This window comes from Rhincodon typus, chromosome 10 (assembly GCF_021869965.1).
Source record: "Rhincodon typus isolate 14 chromosome 10, sRhiTyp1.1, whole genome shotgun sequence".
Lineage (NCBI taxonomy): Eukaryota > Metazoa > Chordata > Chondrichthyes > Orectolobiformes > Rhincodontidae > Rhincodon > Rhincodon typus.
The window spans coordinates 71,949,519-71,965,813 of NC_063341.1; the positions used below are offsets into that span (position 1 = coordinate 71,949,519).

General features: G+C 42.7%; 1 protein-coding gene across 1 annotated transcript in view; it reads right to left on the minus strand.

The window, feature by feature from the left end:
* Nucleotides 1–1,617: 1,617 nt before the first annotated feature.
* The window catches only part of vtg3 (vitellogenin 3, phosvitinless), a 97,938-nt gene continuing 83,260 nt past the window's right edge, over nucleotides 1,618–16,295 (minus strand). The window contains exons 27-36 of the mRNA XM_048601553.1: nucleotides 14,303–14,445; nucleotides 14,066–14,204; nucleotides 12,020–12,149; nucleotides 8,816–8,993; nucleotides 8,646–8,734; nucleotides 8,283–8,377; nucleotides 5,833–5,992; nucleotides 5,643–5,648; nucleotides 3,563–3,724; nucleotides 1,618–1,926 (exon numbers count right to left, since the gene is read on the minus strand). Of these exons, the coding sequence (XP_048457510.1) occupies nucleotides 1,805–1,926; nucleotides 3,563–3,724; nucleotides 5,643–5,648; nucleotides 5,833–5,992; nucleotides 8,283–8,377; nucleotides 8,646–8,734; nucleotides 8,816–8,993; nucleotides 12,020–12,149; nucleotides 14,066–14,204; nucleotides 14,303–14,445 (1,224 nt within the window). The 3' untranslated portion in view covers nucleotides 1,618–1,804. The remainder of the gene's footprint in view (nucleotides 1,927–3,562; nucleotides 3,725–5,642; nucleotides 5,649–5,832; nucleotides 5,993–8,282; nucleotides 8,378–8,645; nucleotides 8,735–8,815; nucleotides 8,994–12,019; nucleotides 12,150–14,065; nucleotides 14,205–14,302; nucleotides 14,446–16,295) is intronic.

The window sequence follows — 16,295 nt, forward strand, 5'->3', positions numbered from 1 at the left end:
TGATGTCTGAAAGGAAAGTTTAAGTGTTCCTTTATCAAAAGCGAATAGAAAAGTCAAAATCTTACATCTCTGAAAATAATGGGAACTCTAAGGAGATCTAATGTGAATTTGGATAGCTGTGACATGTCTTTGGGTTGGTCCCAGAAGAAGCAAATAAATCTTCCAGATTCTTGTAAATAAATGAGGGATAATTTCAGGGAAGAAAAGAATTGGAACCAACAAATGATTAAGTTATTTTCTGAAGAAGGGTCTAGGCCCGAAACGTCAGCTTTTCTGCTCCTCTGATGCTGCTTGGCCTGCTGTGTTCATCCAGCTCTGCACCTTGTTATCTCTGTTATTAAGTTATTGGTGCTGGTTTTGTTCGATTCTTTTAAAAATTCTTTTGTTTCACAACGTGAAATTTAGTGATATATTGCTTTCAATTTATTCCTACATGTTCAAATTTCTCTTTCAACATGAATGCTGTCTAACAGGATCGTAAAGTAGGGCATAAAATTGCAGATTGACCAATGCTGCGTTGGTGGTACAGGGAAGCATGGGGAGAGATGCCTGTGGGCAATGAGGGATAAGGAGTCACTTAAAACCCATCTTCAGAAGAGAGTGGGAGCCAAGGGTGATTAGAATCATAGAATCATAGAGTCATACAGCATGGAAACAGACCCTTTGGTCCAACATGTCCATAGACTAAACTATCCCTCCAAACCTTTCCTATTCATGTACCTCTCTGAATGTCTTTTAAATGTTGTAACTGTACCTACCTCTAAAATTGGAATCAGCTTCTATCGCTGCTACTGGATTCTTCACCCAAGGAGCTGACAGATCGGTCTCAAGCCATCTATTGACCCCATGACCAAGATGGTTACGTTTAGTGAACATAACTTCAAAAATTTTAAGGTGAGAGGCGAAAGATTTAAAAGGGAGCAGAGGGGCAACATTTTTATTCAGAGGGTGGTTCATATGTGGAATTAACTGCTAGAGGATGTTGTAGATGCAGGTATAGTTACAACATTTAAAAGACATTTGGACAGGCACATGAATAGAAAAGATTTAGAGGGATATAGGCCAAATGCGGGCAAGTGGGACTCAATTGGTTCAGGAAACTTGGTCGGCATGGACGAGTTGGACTGAAGGGTCTCTATCTGTGCCGAATGATTCTGTGACTCTAAGATATTTCCTACTCATTACACACAAAATACTGCAGATGCTGGAAATCGAAACCAAACATGAAGAATGCTGGAAAAACTGAGCAGGTTGGAGAGAGAACAGAGTTAACGTTTTCAGTTTGGTTTGACTTTTCAGAACTGGACACACACACACACACACACACACACACACACAGATACACACACTCACACACAGACACACACACACACACACACACACGGACTTTCCCTTCATTAGTCAAGGAGTGTCAAGGTCAGTTGTAGCAGCCATCCCCGTTCCCCTGTCTAACACAACAGATAAGAATCTTCTGCTGTGTATATCTGTGATATATATCTGTGGTCCTTTCCAACCCAGCATCTCACTTTGCAAATAAAGCTGTTATTTTTAAAAAAATGATTTACTGTAAAGCAGATTATGCGCAATGTACAAATTGTGTGCTCAATGATACATTGATTTGCTTGCTGAAAGCTGATTTATTTAATTCTACAAATGACAAATCAGTGCGTCTAAAATGAATTCATTTAAAACATTATTGAATGTGTCCTTATTTCATTGCGTCTTTATCTCTTTAATTGCAACAGTTGTACAAATCTTTGGTTACAGCCTCTGTATCAAATCGACAGAAATTCCAATCATTTGCTTAGCTACAGTTGGAAGGGCATGAACAGGCAGTGTGAGCTTCAACAGTGCCTATCAAGTCTTCACTCTTTTGACCAAAGTTGGCGGATATCAGCTGCTCATCACTTGGATTCGCCTGAGAATCTGCAAAATAATTAATTCATGTTTAGTTTGACCTGGGAGTGGGTGAGGTTACCTGGTGTATTATAGTGACACAGCTGTTATTGAGACAAGGAGACTGTTGACAAGTCTCCCAGAAGAATCTCAAACCACTTCCCATATAATGATGCCAGTGACCAACAGGAGAACTTCTCCCTTTTCTTCAAATAGTGCCAAAACATCCAAATAAATTGTATGAAACCAATAGGGGATCCTCAGGTGAAGAAGATACCAAAGGTGAAGGGATTTAGATTCATAGAATCCCTGCAGTGAAGAAGCAGACCATTCGGCCCATCGAATCCACACCGACCCGCTGAAGAACATCACACCCAATCCTACCCCCTATTCTATCCCTGTAACCCTGCATTTTCCATGGCTAATCCACCTAATCTACTCATCCCTGGACAACATGGGCAATTTATCATGGTCACTCCACCTAACCTGCACATCTTTGGACTGTGGGAAGAAACCCACGCAGCAGTGCTAATCACTCTGCCACCCTGTCAATGAGAATTTAGGAAGAGAGTTTTAGATTGCAAGAAAACACTGATGGAAGATTCTGTTATTGTTGAGGTGGGCAGACTGTGGATTAGAAGGGCAAAACACAAAGCTGAAGAATGCTACCAAGGGCGGGTGTACAGAGAGATTTCTAAACAATGGAGAGGATTTTGAAAGCAGCATGTCTGGTGATGGGCACGAAGTGGAGGTCAATGAGAATTACAGATAGATCAACATACTTCATCTGGGAAAGCATGTAGATGGCTAGCACTCATTTTAAATGCCCTCCAAATCTCAAACCCACTCTAACTGGCCTTGCACAATTCACTTTTCTATTGTATATGGAGTTGTAAAAAAGTTGTTTCTGTTGAAGAGATTATTAAAAGATACGGGGGATCCTCAGCTTCAATAATAGAGGCAAAGAATATAAAACAAGGGAGGCAATGGCCTGCTGGTATTATCACTGGACAGTTAATCCAGAGTCGAGGGTGATCTCCTGGGCGCTGTGTTTGAATCCTGCCACAGCAGATGGTGGAATTTGAATTCAGTGAAAATCTGGAGTTAAGAGACTAGTGATGACCATGAGTCCATTGTTGATTGTGGGGAAAAACCCACCTGGTTCACTAATGTTCCTTGAGGAAAGGAAACTGCCATCCTTACGTGGTCAGGCCTACATGTGACTCCAAACACACAGCAATGTGGTTGACTCTTAACTGCCCTCTGGGTAATTAGGGGATGGGCAATAAATGTTGCCTAGCCAGCGACACCCTCATCCCATGAATGATTTTGTTTTTAGAAAGGCAAGGATATTAAACATCTGTAAATGGTTAGTTACGTCTCAGCTGCAACACTGCGTCTAATCTTCTTTATGAGGTGTCATTTGTAGCTTTCAAAAAGAGAGAAGATGCATACTTGACAATAATTAACTAGGTTTATGAGGAAAGAACAGGGAAAGTGGACCCACTTGGGCAGGTCTTACACAAGTTGGCACAGTTATAATGGACCAAATGGTTTCCTTGTCCATCTTATTATTCTATTCTGCAATGACCACAATATCATATTCATTCACTTATGGAATAACAAACTGAACAGCACAGGCACACAAACAAAAAAGGAAACATACCAGCTGGAAGGCAGTGGAAGCCATAGTCAACCAGGACTGTTTGAACCGGTGAGCATCCAACCTGGCAGCGTAAAACTGGGTCAACAGTGTAGCATTTGGATTCCTGTCCGTGTATGTCAACTGAGTTCTCCAGCTTCATGGTCTGTTTCATCAGTTTACAAGCTGAAAGAATAGTTGAGACAAGAGTTAGCTACTGCCCACCATCATGCATGATAACTAGAGTTAGCAGGTTGCTTCTGATGGCTCTGAGACCTGGATTTTTGTCATGAATCAGCGTTGGGTGGCAGAGTTCTAACAGGAGCCAGAGTTTGGGCTGGAGACATTTTTTTTTAGTTTCCAATGGGCTATTTCTGGAATTTGTTTTAGAATTTCCCATATTTGCACAAGATGTAATCAGTTGAGATGTTAATGATGGAACATTATGTGATATCATCCTGTCATAAGAGGCAAGAGGACAATATTTTGAAGATGCTTCATATTTAAGAATTTTTATGGACTTTAATAGTCAAGACGGCTAAGGGAATGCTGGCCTACATATCTAAAGGGCTGGAGCATTGGGATGCAAACATTATGCTCGTGTTATGCAAAGTCCTAATTAGACACCAGTTAGAGAACTGTGAGCAGATCTGGGCACTACACCTTGGGAAATATATTCTGGCCCTGGAGAGAGTTCAATGCAGGTTTACAAGATGGTTCTTGGACTTCAGGGATTAAGTTATGAGTCAAATTAAGCCTTTATTCTCTAGAATTTAGAAGGTTAAGTGTGATCTAATCCAGGTCTTCAAGGTATTAACAGGGAAAGACAGCAGAGATAAAGGCAAACTACTTCCAGTAGTTGAAGATTCTAGAACCAGGGGGCATAGTCTGAGAATTAGAGATAGGCCATTCAGGAGAGATGTTAGAAAGCACTTCTACATGCAAACAGTAGCATGGGTTTGGAACTCTTCCTCAAATAGTGGTTGATGCCCATCAAGTCCACACTGAACCACTGAAGAGCATTTCACCCAGACCCTTCTCCCCATATTTCCCATGGCTAATCCACCTAGCCTATACATCCCTGGATACTATGGACAATTTAGCATGGTCAATCCACCTAACCTGCAAATCTTTGGACTGTGGGTGGAAACCGGAGCACCCAGAGGAAACTCACGCAGACACATGGAGAATGTGCAAACTCCACACAGACAGTCATCCAAGGGTGGAATTGAACCTGGGTCCCTGGTGCTGTGAGGCAGCAGTGCTAACCACTGAGCCACCGTGCCACCAATTTACTAAAGAAAGCTGACTAGAACAATTATGTGCTCTTCCAGCCTCAGCTGTATTGAGAGGCAGTGCATCTTGGTGTACGGTGTCACTATGTGGGTAGGGGAGACAGGTTAATTATTGTAGGGCTGTCCTGCTGCATTTTTCTCCAACATTCCCTCAACAGAGTCAGGTCCTCGCACGTGAGTCTTTTAATGTGGGGAGGCTGGCAGCTACGCCATTGTTCTGGTTGACCAGGAAACCCTCCTGTTCTTATACCCTACCTTAGGTGTATTGGAAGGAATTACAGGCTGACAGTCATACTGGCATAGAGTCTACAGCATAATAAAAGGCCCTTTGGCCCATCAAGTCTATGCTATTAAAAAAAAACCTACCTAATCAATCTAATTCCATTTTCCAGTGCTTGGCCCATATCCTTGTATGGCTTGGCATCACAAGAGCACACCTAAATACTTTTTCAATGTTGCGAAGGTTTCTTCCTTTACCACTCTTAAGGGGAGTGAGTTCCAGATTCCCACCACCCTCTGGGTGACAAAGTTTGTCCTCACATCCCCCCTGAACCTATTGCTCCTTCCCTTAAAACCATGCCCTCTCATCAATGATCCCTCCATCAAAGGGAACAGTTTCTTCCTGTCTCCCACCCCTCACAATTTTATATATCTCAGTCACGTTCCCTCTCAGTCTCCTCTGCTTGAAGGAAAACAACCCCAGTCTGTTCAAGCTCTCTTCATATATTGAATGAATGAATGAATGTATGAATTAGCTTTATCGTTCCGTGTACTCAATAGAGTACAGTGAAAAGTTTATAAGTCACCACTGAATGCTATGAAGAAAATGATTCAGTTGCAAATCCTTTTGAACATGGAAATCATATCCAGACACATTGGTCCTAATTCATCAGGAATGTTCTGTTGGCAAGTATTTGGGATAAGCTAACCAGATTGATATCTGGAAGATCCCAGGATGCCAAAATTCCTACATGCAGAAATTGGAATGGGTGTCTTTACCGTCTTTACAGCTTTCCCCTGGCAGCAACCACGAGTGGGCGAATTTCAGAATTTCTCTGGTGATGCGTTTATTTGGTTGTTGATACTCATTTCTCCTCTGGGAATCACTTTGTCCGCACAGTCCACATGTGCTCTCAGCCATCGATGGCATCACTGAGACCTGGATTGGAGAGGCAGAAGGAGAATTTCATGAAATTACAGGATAATCCTTCATTCAAGGCCAATCAAGTAACATTTCCATCGCATAAATGCCAGGTAATGACCATCTCCAATAAGAGACAATCTAACCACTGCCCCTTGACATTCAATGGTATTACCATCACTGAATCCCCCATCATCAACATCCTGGGGGTTATCATTGACCAGAAACTGATTTGGATTAGCCACATAAATATGGTGTCTAAAACAAAGCAAAGAACTACAGATGCTGGAGATCTGAAACAAAAACAGAAATTGCTGGAGAAACTCAGCAGGTCTGGTAGCATGTGTAGAGAGAAAACAGAGTTGACGTTTTAGGTCCGATGACTCTTCATCAGAACTGATGAAGCAGTGAGGAAAATGTGGTATTTATAGTGAAGATGGGATTGGGGGTGGGGTGGGGGGAGAGGTGAGCAGATAGGTGGAGGTAGAGCCCAGAGAGAGAGAGAGAGAGATATGAAAGCAGTAGGTAGACAAGGGATTATTGATAGTGAGTTAAATACAGGGTCTACAAGAACAGGTCAGAGGCTAAGAATTCTGCAGCAAATAACACACCTCCTGATTCACCAAAGCCTGTCCATCATCAGTGACAAGGTACAAATTGGAGTGTGATGGAACGTCAACCTCCACCCCCCACCCCCCAACTTGCCTGGATGAGTGCAGCCCCAACAACACTCAAGAAGCTTGACACCATCCAGGACAAAACAGCCCGCTTGATTGGCACTACATCCACAAGCATCCACTCCCTCCACCATTGATGTTCAGGAGCAGCAGTGCGTACTATCTACAAGATGCATTGCAATATTCAACAAAGCTCCAGAACGTTCCAAACATACTATCACTTCCGTCTAGAAGGACAAGGGCAGCAGATACATGGGGAGATCATCACCTGAAAGTTCCCCTCCAAGCCACTCACTCACTATCCTAACTTGGAAATGTATCGCTGTTCCTTCACTGACGTTGGGTCAAAATCCTGGAACTCCCTCCCTAAGGGTATTGTGGGTCAACCCACAGCAGGAGGACTGCAGCGGTTCAAGGAGGCAGCTCACCAGCACCTTCTCAAGGGCTAGTCAGGATGGCCAGTAAACGCTGGCCCAGCCAGTAATCCCCATATCCATGAGTGAATAAAATAGTAAACATAGCTATGATGAACAGAATGGTTTTAAACCCCTCAGTTCTCTCAGATTTAAAGTCACACTGTCCTACTACTCTCCATCGTCTGATGTGCCTGACTTGGCTCACGTAGGGGTTTATGATAGGAGGTAAGAAAATAGAGTTTGATTCACTAATAAAATGTTTAAAATCCATATCAAAGTCAGAAGGCACAGAAAGATTAAAACCATTGTGGGGAACAATTCAATTAAAACCACAGAGATGTGTGATGTAAGCTTCAAGAAGACTGGAAGCTGCCTTATTTATTGAGCTGGTAGTACCAGCCTTCATAGAAGATACCGCCAAGAACTGTACCCACCTGGCAGCAAACTGAAAAGTTACTTGTACTGACTGCCTAGAACTAGGAGAGAATCTAATGGTTGCCCTTTTTTTTATTGGACACACTTAAATACTGATAGCTTGTTTCAACCAGGCTAGTATTACTGTTTCCTTCTACTGGGAATAACAGAAATCTTAAGAGCCTGGCATCCCATCACCAATCACCCTTTATATACAAAAGCCTTTGACAATAGCACTGCCTTTCACTGAATTAGGCATTCAGAGTCTCAGTATCCCTGATGTTCATCCTTTTATGTAAGCCAGGGCTCCCTGTTTGGACCAGATTAACAGCCCCAATCAAGGAACTCATATTTTATGAGGAGCAGTTTTGCCTGACCTTGTTACAATCACTACGCTAATACTACACCGACCCCTTTCCCTGTCTCACAGGTCCGGGGACAAAAATCAGGTACACCGGTGCTGCTCCTCTTCAGGGTCTTGCTGCCCATACTCTAAACTAACTCCCTCCATTCTCACTTTATGCCTGATACCAGCACAGGAGCCTTGTGTCCGAACTGGACACAGGGGCTTCACCCAACTCTGAACACAGTGAATCATCTAAGATCCCTGAGGCGTCTTCACCGATAGAGAAATGATATAAACCCCTTTCCTCAGCCCTCAGCATTGTGCCGAGGGGTCAGCTTTGGTACAATACATTGAAGCCCCTGATGTATAGTCATAGGTTTCTACAGTTCACAGATTAAACTCTTTTTAAAAAAGTTACATTTTTCTTGATCTGAAAGAAAGATAATGGCAAGCACCCTAATCTCTTTGCCGTCGAAGAAGAGATGTTCAAGGCCAACTTCTGGTGCTTTGATCTTCAGATCATTGTCACTGCTGTCAATGACCAAGGATCCTGGAAAAAGCAAAAATCACCGTTACACAGAATCAGTCACAAGCCGAAAGGGAAGTAACATCTTTAATAAGCTGCTTCCTGATGGAGGCAAATCAGTTTGAGCCCTGAAATTTATGATTATTCAGATTAAAGTCTTATATTTTGCAATGCAAAGTAATTCATAATTCAGTTCTTCCACACTATGTCCCTTCTCTGCAGCACTCGAGAGCTTGTGTGAGAGCAAGACTTTTCACATTGAAATTGAAGAAGTAAAGTTATTTACTCGAACCTGGAAGTGATAGTCTTCTGGCTGGTGTTTTGGCTCCATTTATGAACAATTGGATGTTTCCTGCTACTGTCGATTGTATTTCTACTTGACTTTTACAAAAGAAAAAAACAATGTGTTAATCAGAAGTGTGAGCATATTGAATGCTTCTCATGCACTTTGGTGTCCCTTACCTAGAAGGCAAATTCAGCTGTACAAACAGAGATTCTGCACTGCGTCTTATCAGTATGATGAACTTCAGTTCAGGAGTACAATCTTGGACCAATACATGAGCGCAACCTTCAGGCATTTCGTACTCAAAACACTCCTTGCTAAATGGGTTGAATTGGTTTTGCAAGACTCTGCACTCAGCTGCAAAACAGAAAAAAACACCACAATTATTGCTTGGATTTCCGTAATGAATTCCTGACTATTAACAAACTGGTTTTGCGTTGACGCCTGAGCATTTAGTAAGCTAATCTTATCAGAAAATTAACAGCACACATTGACGGCACTGCATTTAGTATTTAGCCCTTCATCAGTGGCACTCTGGGTACCATCTGCAGAATGCATTGGCTTTCGAAACTCACTGTGACTGAACTTGCCTCACTCTGTGACTTCTCCTGCTCAGAAAGGGAACAGTAACAATGCAGTGGGAACACCGTCTCTGTTAAGGTCCTGTCTGAGTCACACAGACACAAACATACATCACCATTTCTTCATCAGCTCTGTGTTGATACTCTGGACATCCCTACCAGCCCACATTAGCTGCACAAAGACTCCAGGAGATAGTGGGAAAACCCACTATTGCTTTCTCAAGGTGTTGTTCAATGGGCAGTTAATATGATCAACCAAATGGCACCCAATTCAGGGGAGTGAGTCTTGTAATGGGAAAGATTTCATTCTTTCCAATATCTCTCACCTCTTCTGCAAGAATCGATTCCTGAGATCGAATTTCAAGGATGTTTTCAGTAACTCAGTAAGAGGCAGCTCTTCTGTGAAGTGTCATCAGCTTGTGTTGCCTGGCCATGTAGTTTTGGGGAACATAACAGCAGATTGTCCTTCTTTCTCAATCTCACACTCACTGTCACTGTCACTCTCACTCTTACTTATACCTATACACGCACGCACACATGCACAGACACACGTACACACGTGCACACACACGCGCGCACATACACACACACTATTATCAGCGAATTGTTTTTTGAAAATCAGAAGGGTTTGTTTTTAGAAGAAATGAAGACTAACTTTTGAATGGAGTAGACAAGGTGACAATGGTCCCTGACATCATGAGTTGCTGTTCCATGGCTATTGGCAAGTGTTTCAAGTCCTAGGAGTGACAATAAACGACAACCTGTCCTGGACTTCCCATGTAGGTGCGACAGTCAAGAAGGCACAACAACGCTTCTTCTTCCTCAGGCAGATCAGGAAATTTGACATGTCCATAAAGTCCCTCACCAACTTCTACAGATGCACCATTGAAAGCATACTATCTGGGTACATAACGGCCTGGTATGGCAACTGCTCTGCCCAGGACCGTAAGAAACTACAGAAGGTGGTGTGCACAGCCCAGACCGTCACGGAAGCCAACCTTCCATCCATGGACTCTATTTACATGGCTCACTGCCGCGGAAAGGCAGTCAACATCATCAATGACCCATCGCACCCTGGTAATGACCTCCTACAGCCTCTTCCATCAGGCAGAAGATACAGAAGCTTGAACACACACACCAGCAGGTTCAAGAACATCTTCTTCCCTGCTGAAATTAGACTGACGAATGGACTCTCTAACTTAAAATAACGCTGATCTTGCTAATGTTGATGTTGCCTAGCGCATGCCCTGTGCAGTGTAATCTGTATGCCTCTGTCCAAGTACATTTCTTTTCCACCAATGATCTGAATGTCCCCACTCACTATGATCTCCCTGCAGTGCTCATAAACAAAGCTTTTAACTGTACTTCGGTACACGTGACAAAAAGATCAATCAAATCAAATCAAATCAAATCAGAGGGGTCAGACAATTGATTGACACAATGTTCGTTGCCTGCCCCTAGAAATATGATACGTGCCTGGGGTAGAGCGCAAATCTTTTTGGGCACTTATCAAGCAGATCTTGTAGGCAGCAGTTCTCATCGGGATTGCTCCCAAAGAGCAGTGTTCATCGAGAAGTCCTCATCCGGCAGATGAAGATGGACCAGGAGAAGAGAAAGAAGACAAAGGAAGAGTGCCCTAACACCTTGACTCGAAAACAAGATGCTGCCTCCACCGGTATAACAAGACCTAAACATTCCACATTGACAGCCTGTTTGTTCTCTGATATCGGTGAACTGTCCCCACTTATCATGGTTGAATATTTTCTTTATCTAACCAGGTAATGTTATATCATAACATAATGATATGACATAAAATATCGAATAATTAGTGTCATATCTAAGCTGCTGTTCCTTAACAAACTCATTTAACTATCAGAAAATGACTTACAAATAGTTGACTGTCTATGTTAGAGATCTGTGATCAGAAGCTTTCTAAAGCCAATACTAGGGATTGATTAACTCTGTGTGTTAGTTTATTTTAAAGTATAAAACACATTATAAGTTATGAAGCAGACATTACAGCAAATCAACCTATCTCTGTGTGCGCGGCTTGGAAAACCAACAACAGACTAACTGCCAGGCAGAACCACGACATGGAATGCACATGGAATCCTTAAAGGAGAACACTCTTAAAGGCAATTTACACATGCGACAGTACAGAGTTAAGAACATGGGAACACAGGAAATGAGTAGGCTTTTGAGCCCCTCAAGCCTGCTCCGCCATTCAATGAGATCCTGGCTGATCTGTGGCCTAACTCCATAAACCTGCCTTTGGCTCATATCCCTTAATACCTTTGTGCAACAAAACTTTATCTATCCCAGATTTAAAATTAACAACAGATCAAACACCCACTTCTCCTTGTGGAGGAGAGTTCCCAGCCTCTGCCACCCTCTGTGTGTAGAAGCCCTTCCCAACAATTTAGACAATACAATCTAAATTAATAACAATATAATATTAAGATAATAAAAGAACATGAGGGGCAACTTTTTTATCCAGAGGGTGGTTTGTGTGTGGAATGACCTGCCAAAGAAAGTGATGGCAGCAGGTACAGTTACAATGTTTAAAAGACATTTGGATAAGTACATGAATAAGAAATGTTTGGAGGGATATGGGACAAGTGCAGGCAGGTGGGATTAGTTTAGTTTGGGAACAGAGTCGGCATGGACTAGTTGGGTCTGTTTCTGTGCTGTATGAATGACTCTATGACTCTACTCCAGTTGTGAGTTCTTTGATACACTTTATTTCACCATCTGGGCTCTAATAAAGTAGAATACAAAAGTAGACAGAATAAAATAATGTACCTGTGTTTGTTGGTGAAACCATGGCAGGTAAATCAGCAAGGACAAGCAGTCCTCTTTGCTGCACTGAGGGAGAGTTCACATCGAAAGGTAATGGTACTGGAATGAGAAGGTTTCTGTGACTGAAGACATGCTAAATGGAAAAAGAAACAGCATCATGATGGACTGAAAACAAAATTTGCTGAAAATCTCAGTGAGTCAGGCAGCATCAGTGGAGAGAGAGCAAGCTAACATTTTGAGGCTAGATGACACTTCAGCAGAGCTGACGTGAAGTGGTGGATTTGATTTAAAACTCTGATGGTGAAAACTTCTCCGATTAAATCCTAAACCTGCGCATAATAAGTAGATTTAAGGTTTCTGCAAAAGCAATTTCGTTTTCATTCATTGGCGTCATTGGCTAGGCCAGCATTTATTGCCCATCCCTAACTGCCCAGAGGGCAGTTAAGAGTCAACCACATTGCTGTGGGTTTGGAGTCACATGTAGGCCAGACCAGGTAAGGATGGCAGTTTCCTTCCCTAAAGGACATTAGTGAATCAGATGGGTTTTTCCAACAATCGGCAATGGATTCATGGTAAAAACCAAAAGAACTGTGGATGCTGTAAATCAGGAACAAAAACAAAGTTTTTAAACAAACATTCAAAAGGGAATTAGATAGTCATTGGTAAAGGAAAACTGTGCAGGGTGATGGGGAGAAGGTCAAAGGGTGGCATACTGTTCATCCAGAGAGCCAGTACAGCTACCACAAAGGGTCGAATGGCCTCCTTCTGTGCTCTAACAATTAGTGGCGATACACTAGAACATAGAACTGTGCAACACTCAATCAGGCCCTTTGGCCCACCATGCCTGTGTTGACCATGATGCCATTCCAACCTAATCCCATCTGCCTACCCATGGTCTGTATCCCTCTATCCCTCTATTAGCTGCTTGTTCATGTCTGTCTAAACGCCTCATAAATGTTACTATTGTATCTGCTTCTACCACCTTCCCAACAATGTGTTAGAATCAGATACGATATCAACATTTAAGAGGCTTTTAGACAGACACATAAACTCTATGAAAGGTACACTAGATTGGGCACTACACTTTCTTGGGCAGAAATCAAACCAATCACCTTTTACCTTACCACTGAGCCACAATATCTGCCTAAGCTTTAATGACAAGATTTAAGGCTTGATCCCAGGTCACCCTTGCTCAACCTGAGTATCATTTGGTCACTACATTTGGTTTCAGGAATTGCCTTTTAAGAAAGGGAAGATTTGTCCCTAGTGGGGTGGTATGGTGGCTCAGTGGTTAGCACTGCTGCCTCACAGCGCTAGAGACCCAGGTTCAATTTTAGCCTCAAGTCACTGACTGTGTGGAGTTTGCACTCTCTCCACTGTGTGGAGTGTCTGTATGGGCTTCCTCCTGCAGTCCAAAGACGTGCAGGTTAGGTGGACTGGTCATGCCGTAGTGTCCGGGTATGTGTGGATTAGCCATAGGAAATGCAGGATTACAGGGATAGGGTGAGTCTGGGTGGGATACTCTTTGGAGAGTTGGTGTTGGGCCAAATGGTCAGTTTCCAAACTGAAGGGATTCTATAAATGGTGGTGACAGTGTGATCTGGCAACCCTGTCACAGGTGTAACATCTGAAAACAGTGAGTGTCATTTGTCATGAATGACTCCTGATGGAGGCTTCTCATTTTTTTTTGGGATGAGGGCATTGCTGACTAGACCAGCATTTATTGCCCATCCCGAAGTGCTGTGGGGTCTGGAGTCACATGTAGGCCAGACTAGGTAAGGACAGCAGTTTCCTTCCCTAAAGGACATTAATGAACCAGATGGGTTTTTTTCTGACAATCGATTCATGGTCATCGTTAGACTCTTAATTCCAGATAATTATTAAATTCAAATTTGAAATTTGAAATTTGAATTTGGATTTGAACCCAGGTCCCCTGACCATTACCTGGGTCTCTGGATTAACAGTCCAGCGATAATACCACTGGGCCATCGCCTCCCTATAAATGAAACAGAAATGGTACAAAGGAAATGTAAGAAAATTGGGAAATACCTTTGGAGTTCGCACCACGACATCAAGCGTTCGCTGAGATGTTGCAGCTGCAATCACTGAAATCCGATGGGTGTGACTCCTTTGATGTCTCTCAAAGAACCCAAACATGAAAGCGATTGCTGCGATCTGGTCAGCCAGGCTGTAAGGGAAGCGAGGGGAGTTAATCTTCTGCTCATTGCTCTGAGCGTGCAGGAATGCAGTGAAAGTTGTCAGTTAGTTCATTTGAGTAGCTCCTACCTGTCTGCAGCTTGTTTTAGGCTTTGAGGTATTATGTCCCATGTTGCTTTAACCAGGACTGCAGGATGGTGTTCAAAGTGGCCTGTCGATGTTTTGACTGCAATCTTGTAGTCTTGGCAATTTTTGCCCCATTTCAACGATGCCTGAAATTTTACAGATCCAGAAATGTTATTTCAGTTCATCAGACACAGCAAAATGTTTAAAAGGTCTTTACTTTGTGCCCCATCTCCCAGAAACATCTAGCTTGTGTTTCGTGCACAATGAATTAAAATGAACTGTGGCTTGATACATGGCAGAGATAAAACCCAACAGTAGGGCCTCTCATGTATTAGAGTTGACCTTTCTCTGCACCTTCTCCATAAGCTGTAACACTGTATTCTGCATTCTGTTCTACTACCCTCTTTTTAAAAAAAATTAAGATCAGCAGCTTCCTTCCAACAATTGATAATGGTCTCTTGGCCATCACCAGACTCCAGTTCCAAACTTTTTTTTTATTGAATTCAAACTCCACCATTTGCCACGGTGGAGTGGCAAGATCACTGAGTGAAAAGTATCGCTTTGCGTGCTAGCCAGGCAAATCAGACCTTACACAAGTACATCAGGGTAATAGAACAGAGTTACGATTCAAATTCTTGGCAAGCAATAACGTGAGAGATTATCAGAAGTAGGTGCGAAAATGGGTTTTGGATTACAGCCAGATCAGCCATGATCTTGTTAAATAGCAGGGCAAGCTCAAGGGGCTGAATGGCCCACTCCTGTTCCTTTTTATATGTATGCAGGGTAACACAGAAGGAGATCATTTGGCCCATTGCACCCAAGATAGCTCTCTGTAAAGAAACAAATAAGCCCCATTCATTGCTCCAACTCTATGGCCCTGTAGGCTTACTTGCAAGTGTCTATTCAAACTCATTTTGAAATCAATATGCTGACAATGCTTCAAGGGCAGAAAAAAAAACTCAGTCACCCAGGCTTCTCCAACAACACCTTCCAAACCCATGGCCTCTACCACCTAGCAGCACATGGGCAGTAGATAACTGGGAACACCACCATCTACAAGGTCCCTTTCAAGCTATACACAATCCTGACGTGGAACTATAGCAGCGTTCCTTCAGAGTCGCTGGGTCAATATTCTAGAGCTCCCTCCCTGTGGTCATTACTGCAACCCCATGAACTGCAAGGCTTAAGAAGACAACTTATCACCACCATCTTGGGGAGGGATGTGGACAATGAGGGTTGGGCAAAATAAACAATGGCCCAGCCAGAGATGTCTATTGCTCTGCAAACAATTTAAAAAAACAGGTGACAATGACACGAGGGTGACAACTCTGAGCTATTTCTTCCAATGAAAAAGATTTTTATTTCTATTTCCAAGAAGAGTTGACTAAGTCAAAGAACACGAAACAGTACAGCACAGGAATGGGCCTTTCGGCCCAAAACGTTGTGCCAAACATGACACCAAATTAAACTTATCCCTGTTGCCTGCCCTTAGTCCATATCCCTCCATTCCTTGCATAAAGTCATTACTGGTTTATTCTAGATGTACAATCATTGCCTGTAACAGGGGTCATAATGAATAGGAAGGGTTTAGAGGGATATGAGCTGAGGCAGGCAAATGGGACTATTCAGGTTAGGGTACCTGGTTAGCATGGGCAAGTTGGACGGAAAAGTCTGTTCCCATGCTGTTTGACTCTATGACTCTATAATAAACCTTAACACCATCAATGAATAATAAACTCTTCCTGATACTTCTACTTCCATGTTTGAGCTGCAATGTTGGTTATTCCGTTTCAAAAGTAAGGATATTACTTCAGAAAATTTACAGAAGGGTAACAAATTATTCTTGAGCTGAGGGGGCTTCGATAAGAAAATAAGCTCAAGTGTCGGAGATAACAAGGTGGAGAGATGGATGAACACAGCAGGCCAAGCAGCATCAGAGGAGCAGGAAAGCTGACATTTTGGGCCTAGACACTTCTTCAGAAATGGGGGAGGGGAA